General features: G+C 37.2%; 1 protein-coding gene across 1 annotated transcript in view; it reads left to right on the forward strand.

Annotated features, from left to right (window-relative positions):
* Positions 1–8,514, forward strand: part of FAM13B (family with sequence similarity 13 member B) — a 66,843-nt gene that overhangs the window by 53,580 nt on the left and 4,749 nt on the right. Inside the window, exons 14-19 of the mRNA XM_045285032.1 lie at positions 1,471–1,700; positions 2,995–3,078; positions 3,286–3,381; positions 6,414–6,497; positions 6,592–6,764; positions 7,780–7,881. Coding sequence (XP_045140967.1) covers positions 1,471–1,700; positions 2,995–3,078; positions 3,286–3,381; positions 6,414–6,497; positions 6,592–6,764; positions 7,780–7,881 — 769 coding nt within the window. The remainder of the gene's footprint in view (positions 1–1,470; positions 1,701–2,994; positions 3,079–3,285; positions 3,382–6,413; positions 6,498–6,591; positions 6,765–7,779; positions 7,882–8,514) is intronic.

Below are 8,514 nucleotides of genomic sequence, written 5' to 3' on the forward strand. Positions count from 1 at the left end.
ACTTACGATATAATTTAAACTCCACATTGTGACCTTTGAAACTTTTTACACTTTTGTCCTTTACATTATTCATACCAGTTTCTTCTCTTTCATTCTGTTCCTTTAACATGCCAGTTCTTAGAGCTTTTACATAAAACTATTGACTCAACTGGGTAAGAATGTTCATTTCTAAAATCTAATATGATAGGTGTGTTAGGCTGTCTTCTCTAGAGAAGCAAAACCAATAATTTACACACATATCCACATGCACACACAGAAATTTATATCAAGAAAATGGCCTGTATAGTTGTAGAAGCAGGCAAGTCCATCTTAGTTTCAAATCCATGGGTTGTGGGCTGATGAACCCAGGAACAGCAGTAATATCACAAGCTGCAGAGGTTGATGGATCCAAGGTCAACTGACCAGTTTGTGATGGGAGAGGTGAATGAATCTGGTATTGGCAGACAGTTGCAGGAAGTTGGTTAAGTCCAAAGAACCCGAGGTTGATGAGCCAGATTAAGCATAAAGACCCAGCAAAAAACAAGCACGCTTTCCACCAAATCAAACTCGCTGCCACGAGTCCATTCTGACTCATGTTGACCTAGGTAGAACTGTCCCCAAGAGTTTCCAACACTAACTTTATGGGAGCAGAAAGTCTCATCTTTCTCCTACAAGCTTTCCAGGGTATCTACTTGTATAGGAAGTAGGCCATACACCAGAGGAAACCTTTTAATTGTCTTAGGGCTGTGACCTGAGTAAAGGGTTACGCTTTATCCCAGTCCTCTTATAACTACTTGCCTGCTCACAGCAGATTCCATTATGGAGTTGATTACATTGTGTTAGGTCACACTTATTATTAGGCTTCAACTGTCAAGCCACTAAGAGTCCTGACCCTGTCAAATTGACACAAAACCTAACTATCATACTGCATAAATAAACTCCTTGTTTTATATTCAACTTGGATACTAACATCTAGGAGAAGTCTTTTCTCTCAATCCCATCCATTGTAGCTGTTCTTCCACAAAACACACCCTTTCAAAACAGATAACACCGTCTTTATAGCATTTACCGCTCTTTGAAATGATTTTGTTTTTAATCTGATTACTTGGTTATTGTTTTTTCTTCCTGAATGCACTCTTTATGAAAGCAGGTAATTATGACTGTTTCATTTATTTCGGTATCTACAGTGCTTAACACAGCATCTTTATAGTAGATTTTCTATGTATATTGGCTAAAAAATGTTTAATCGTATTGAGGGCTTTTAAAGCTTGTGGGAAAATGGTATAAACAGATAGGTTTTTCCCCATGAACTTAAAGAATCTTGTTACTTCCCTTGCTGTCTGTATAAATACAAATAAGCCATATGAATTTGAAATTTCCAAGACTATATGCTTTTACTGTATTGTTTTGTGCTATAAATCTTGTTTACTCTTTTAATCACGTTAGCTAAATTCATAATTATTGATCCATTCTCCTGGTTCTGAAATGCAGATGCAAAACACAAAGGCTCTGATGGAGAATTTATACCTCAGACACGTCCACGTAGTAACACTCTTCCAAAAAGCTTTGGTTCTTCTCTAGACCATGAAGATGAAGAAAATGAAGATGAGTCCAGGGTCAGTCAGAGGGAGAGGAAACCATCTAAGGAAGCAACACTTGAACTTATTCTGAAAAGGCTGAAAGAAAAACGTGTTGAGAGATGTCTTCCAGAAGATATCAAAGTAATTTTGAGCTGTGGTTTTTGCTCAGAGTAGTTTGTGAAAGAATGCTGCCAACACACTTTTTCTATTATTCAGTCAAATTCATGCCGACTGCGTTGTGGGCAAAGCACTTGCCAACCAAAATCAATTATCAGGAAATTTGCTGAGAGAGCAGAGGTAGATGGTCTCAGGTGAACGTCTAATCTTCATAGTCTTAAATATTGGTGTTTTCTCTCATGTACAGAATTGAATTAATAATTTTAGTTCTTTGACTTCGTGTTTTTTAATTTCGTTTTCCTGCCTTAAAATGCTCATGTTCTATAATTTTGATTAGATTAGCTTTACTTTTGATTAGATCAGACTTCTTATTGAAAGCTTTAACTTTCAAGCTTGAGTTTGTTGAAATCAAAGTGTTTTACAGAGATACTATTCTTAGTCACCCTCTACTGAATGTTTATAGTCTAAAATGATATTTGTTATAAAATGATACTATCCAGTGAATTTTTTTTAATCCCATAATTTCTAATGAGAGACAGGGTGGTATTAACTCAAAGTCCTAGGACTATGTAGAGAGTTGATTTGGTGTAGTGTTATAGAGCATTCTGTGTAACAGATTCTTTGGGATGCTACTAGGTAATCCATTGAACTATGTGGGGAGATTCTGTAAACAAGTAAGTTTGGGAAGCCTACTATTTAGAATATGAAAAGTAGCATTACAGTGTAAAGAAAGTGCCAACCTAGATGAAGGGAAACTAAAGCCATAGAGTAGAATTCTAGGTACACATTGATTTTGGGCTTTTTGTAGAATTTTTCCATTTTACTATCAGTTTTTGTTAATCGTTTAAGAGAAAATTGGAATTATACTTTGTGCGTGTGTGTGTGTGTGTGTGTCTTCATAGCCTTGGTAATAAAAAAGACCACATGCAACAGTAAATAAAATAACTAGCATTTGTGTGCGCTTACTATGTGCTAGGTGTAGTTTAGTCTACATTAGAATCTTACGAAGTAAAGTATGTAGTATCCCCATTTAAAAAATTCAAGATGTTGAACACAAAGGGATTAAATAACTTGCCCAAAGTCACAAATCTAGTATTCATAATTTCTTCAGATAAAGATAAATCCAGACACCAGTGGGGGTAGGGATTTGATTCCCCAAAAATGTTGTTTGTAAAGGATGAGTTCTTATTGGTGTGGAGTGGCTGGTGAGGTGCTATCCTTTCAACCCAATTATTTATATTTACATTGTGGGGGTAAGAGTGATAATAGTGGTGCTAATTGGAATTTTGTGCTTTGCTTTTTTTTTTTTAAATTTTAGAAAATGACAAAAGACCATTTGGTAGAAGAGAAAAGTTCTCTACAGAAAAGTCTTTTATACTATGAAAGTCAACATGGAAGGCCGGTAATGCCTCTCTTCTAAAAAAATTTGAATTGGTATCATAAAAGAACATGAATTACTTCTGGGCTGTTCTTCAGAGTTATTTAGAAAACATTAATGTTTTACTCTTGGGAGATTGTTTATTTAAAATAAATTTTTAAAAATCAAGAGAAAGGATATATCAATGTTTTATGCAGTATAGATTTCTGATTGTTTTTCTTTTTCATGTAGGTGACAAGGGAAGAAAGGCACATTGTTAAACCTCTATATGATAGATACAGACTTGTAAAGCAGATGCTGACAAGAGCGAGCATCACTCCTATCCTTGTAAGTCAATACGTGTGGATTTATTTTATTTATATATTTATCAAGACAGTATGATAGCATATTGGAGAAATTTATAGCCTAGAAAGAAATATTATAAATTGTGAAGTTAATAATTTTAAAGAATAGGAAGCTAATAGTAAGTGCCCACTCTCTTGCAGGTACAGTAAAAGCATTGTAATGTAAGACTGCATCATTAAATCTTGCCGTTTCACCGATGATGAAACTGAGGTTCAGATCGGTGCTGATGAGTCCATGATCAGCTAATACCTATGTGGCAGAAGCAGAATTTTAAAGCTCTGTATTTCAGATTTATTGCTTAGTTTCTATTTAAATTCATATCTTTAAAAAATCAATTTTATGAATTGCTTCTCAGCCTTTTGGCTAAGATCAAGTGTAAAATCTATTGTAGCTATCATGATGTTCATTAATTGCATAATAACAAATTACTCCTGTTACTGTTTGTGAAGGGTTATCTATCTTTAACTTCCATGTACCGAACGATCTTTAGATATACAAATGAGCATGCACAAATCTAACATGATTAATAAGGTAAAACAAATAAATTCCTTAAGTGGATGGACTTTGGGCCTCTGCTCAAAGTCCTCCCTCAACACAAGAAGAGATGAAACCCATCTGTAGACAATGGGACATCCCCTTACAAAAGGGTTACAAGGCAGGGATGAGTCAACCAGGGCACAGTATAACTCCTATGAAACATATGCTATTCCTCTGTTTCCTTGAGACGTCCTCACCTCCCCCTATCATAAACCCCGTCTTGCCTTCACTTAGGGCTAGCATGTGTGCTGGTACAGATAAGAGCTCACAACACACAGAATCCAGGTCAGATAAACCCCTTAGGAACAGAAATGAGAGTAGCGGTAACAGGAGGGTGGGGAGAGGAGGGCAGGAAGGGGAACAGATCACAATGATCAGCACATGACCACACACTCCCCTAGGGAGAGGAACAACAGAAACCATAGGGGAAGGAAAACAGCGGTCGGTGTAAGATATAAAAATAATAATAATTTATAATTTATCAAGGGGTCACGGGTGGGATGATGGGTCAAGGAGGGAAAAAAGAGGAACTGATACCAAGGGCTCAAATAGAAAGTAAATGTTTAGAAAATAATGGTGGCAACATATGTACAAATATGCTCGATACAATTGATGTATGTAACAGCCCCTGATAAAATGATCTTTTAAAAAAAAAGCAAAGAAATTCCTTAATAGTAAGGGGAGGAAATTGTGAGGAACTAGAGGATAGTTGTGGTTCATCAGTGCCACACTACACCCTGGATTTATCATCTGTTCCAAGTGGCCCTTCTGAGAGGGTCTGTCCAATTACTTTGCAAATGAGTTCTGGTTCCTTATTGTATCCGTGCCTCTTCAAGTTGAGTTGGTTGGATGTTTTTTTTTTAATCGTTTTATTAGCGGCTCATACGACTCTTATCACAATCCATACATAACATCAGTTGTGTAAAGCACATTTGTACATTCATTGCCCTCGTCATTCTCAAAACATTTGCTCTCCACTTAAACCCCTGACATCAGGTCCTTATTTTTCCCCTTCTTCCCCGATCCCCCCTCCCTCATGAGTCCTTGATAATTTGTAAAATCTTGCCCTGTCCGACGTCTCCCTTCACCCACTTTTCTGTTGTCCGTCCCCCAGGGAGGAGGTCACATATACAGTAGATCCTTGTAATCAGTTCCCTCTTTCCAACCCACTCTCACTCTACCCTCCCAGTAGAGTGTCTGATACGTCTTTTCGTCAACATCTCATGATCACACGGGCTGGTCTACTTCTCCCAATAAGCATATTAAAAATGCTAGCAAAACCAGTCATTAGGTAAATGCAAATCAAGATTATATCATGATACTATGAACTAATGGTTGCTTAGTCAGCTCTTACTTTTGGTGACCCGTATATTAGATAGACAATAAGTAATGGTGAAGATGTGGAGAAATTGGAACTTCTGGCGAGAATGTAAAATGTCACAGGAACTTTGAAAACTGGCATTTCCGCAAAACATTAAACAGAGGTTAACTAATGGCCAGCAATCTTACTCCTGGGTATATGCCCAAAAGAATTTAAAACATTGGCCTACACAAAACCTTATGTACAAATCTTCATAGCATTATTCATAAATGCCAAAATGTATGGAAAATGTAGCATATCCATACAATGGAAGATTACTTAGGCATAAAAAGAAATGAAGGGAGATCAAAAAGGAAAAGTATTGATAAATGTTGCATGAGTAACTCTGAAAACATCATACTAAATGAAATAAGCCAGACTCAAAAGACTCCATATTGTGTGATTTAATTTATATGAAATTTCTAGAATAGATAAACCCAATCCATAGAGTTTGACAAGGGTTTGAGAGGGTGGAGGGCATAGGCAAATAGGGAGTGGCCATTAACTGGTATGTTTCTTTTTGAGGTGATGAAGAACTAAACTCACAGTCATTGAGTTGATTCCAACTCATAGAAACCCTATAGGACAGGGTAGAATTCTGTGAGTTTCTGAGAGTATAACTGTACAGGAGTATGAAGCCTCATCTTACTCCCATCAAGCAGCTGGTGGCTTTTAAACTTCTGACTTTATAGTTAGCATCCCATTGCCCACTATACCACCAGGGCTCCACAGGTGATGAAAACATTATGGAATTAGATGGTGGTGATGGTTGTTCAACCATGTGCATATGCATAAAACCACCAAAGTGTATACTTTTAATGGCTAAATTTTATGGTATTTGAATTATACCCATAAAGCTATAATTAAAATAAAAAAATATAAAGGGGTCCTTAAATCAAAATAGTTGAGAACTGCTAATAAAGGAAAAATTTCCTCATAAGATGGTTTATCATTTAAAATTCCAATAATTTATTGAAATAGTTCAAGACTTATTTAGATGTAATTACTATAGGTCACTTTTGTGCAAACATAGAAAGGGGAATAAAAGCAGAAGTTAAATTTTCCCACTGAACACTTCGAAAATTTACCATGTAAACCTTTGTATTTATAACTATAGGGATCTCCATCCACCAAGCGAAGGGTGCAGATGTTACAGCCAATCATAGAAGGAGAAACTGCACATTTTTTTGAGGAAATTAAGGTAATCTTTAGAGAAATCATTCTCTGGTTGCTTTCTTCAGGGAAAAGTGACAGTTAAGGGGCCTGTTTGACTTTCTGCATGCATATATTTTTAGGAAGAAGAAGAAGATGGTGTTAGTCTGTCATCTGAGTTCAGTGATATTCTGAAAACTGCTGTACAGACACACTCTTTTTCAAGTTCTTTAGAAAACTCAGAATCTGATGTTGAAGAAAACCAAGAAAAGTTGGCTCTGGATCTCCGATTGTCAAGTACTCGAGCAGCTTCAATGTATGTATGCTGGCTTGTGACTTTTATTTGTGTAGTAAAGATTATGCTCTACATAATGTATATTGATAATATAGCTTATAACAAGAGATTTGATGTTAAATACTAATTTAGAACTTTGCGGAAATTGGTTTTAATACTCAAAAGATAACACCCTTTTAAAGAAGTGTGATTTTCAAATACCTGTTGTCATTCCCACTTCCTGTGTAATGAGTGAAAATGTACCTCTTAGTTTGCTCTGGACCACCGTCTTTATTTGTGGATTCTATGGGGTATACCAGTGGTTCTTAACCCTAACTACATTATGTAACCAGGAAGGGAGACTTATTTTTTAAAGTACTGATACCGCCTACTGCTTTCAGCTCTTTTAAGTTAATTGGTCTGTGGTAGAGCTTAGAAATTCATTGGCATATTCTAAAAGCTCCCCAGTTGACTTTTTTCTCCCCAACAGTTTTATTAAGTTATTTACATAATGTATAATTCAAACATTCAGTCATATCAAGGAGAATTGTACAATCACCCTCACATTAATTTTAGAGCATTCCCTGTCACTACCCCACCACCCCGTGGTTAAATCACCTTTAAGGATGTTATGCAATCACAATCCATTCTAGTGCTCCCTCCCATCTTCATTATTTATCCCCGAAATCCCCTTTCCCTGACCATCATCCACTCCCCCACCCCTGAATTCCCTGTATCCCCTTGTATCAGTTAGTATCATTATGCATCCACTCCTGTGCTTCACAGCTGGGAGATCCAACAGGAAACAATAAAAACAAAATTGTGCTAAGGTAGCAAGGTTAAAAACATAATAGTATACAGACAAAAGTGAAAGAAATGCGCAAGAAGGAAAAGACCCACAACAACATTCAAAAAGCCAGGGAAGAAATTTCTGTCAGGGAACCAGGAAGAGACACTTGCATCCAGAACAAATTCAGGTCCATTGGCCAAGTATTGCAGCCAGAATCTAATGAGTCAGTAGTGCTTTCTCAGTGTTTTCGTCCCGCTTTACTTTTAGGCCTGAATTATTGGAACAACTCTGGAAAGCTAGAGCTGAAAAAAAGAAACTACGTAAAACATTACGGGAATTTGAAGAAGCATTTTATCAACAAAATGGAAGGTTTGTTGGGTATCATAAAACTGAGTTGTCATTCTCTCTTAATTTTTAGGTGCTAGTATTAGTTACATGATGGGTTACCCATTTGCCTGCTAAGCTCCAACCACTGTAGGGGAGAAGGATGAGGCTTTCTCCTCCCATAAAGATTTACAGCTTCAGAAACTCATAGGGATATAGGCATTGAAAATAAAATTCCTATGTATTTTGAACCCCAGCTATTAAGGTTAAGGAAAAGCCCAATCTAGGGTTTAAAAAAATCTGATAAAATAATTCAGGACTGCACATGGAAGAAGCACACCAGCCTGTGTGAGCATGAGGTGTCGAAGGGCTCAGGTATCAGGCATCAAAGAACAAAAATTCACATCATTATGAATGAGGAGGATTGCAGATTGGGGACCCAAGACCCATCTGTAGGCAACTGGACATCCCCTTACAGAAGGGTCTCGGGGAGGAGACAACCAGTCAGAGTGCAGTGTAGAAACAATGAAACATCCAACTTTCCTCTAGTTCCTAAATGCTTGCGCTCCCCCCACCCTCCCGCCCCCCATCATGATCCCAATTCTCCCTTACAAATCTGGCTAGGCCAGAGGATGTACACTGGTACAGATAGGAACTGGAAACACAGGGAATCCAGGA

This window comes from Echinops telfairi, unplaced genomic scaffold, assembly GCF_000313985.2.
Source record: "Echinops telfairi isolate 266 unplaced genomic scaffold, ASM31398v2 ScPeMD7_7469;HRSCAF=8507_1, whole genome shotgun sequence".
NCBI lineage: Eukaryota > Metazoa > Chordata > Mammalia > Afrosoricida > Tenrecidae > Echinops > Echinops telfairi.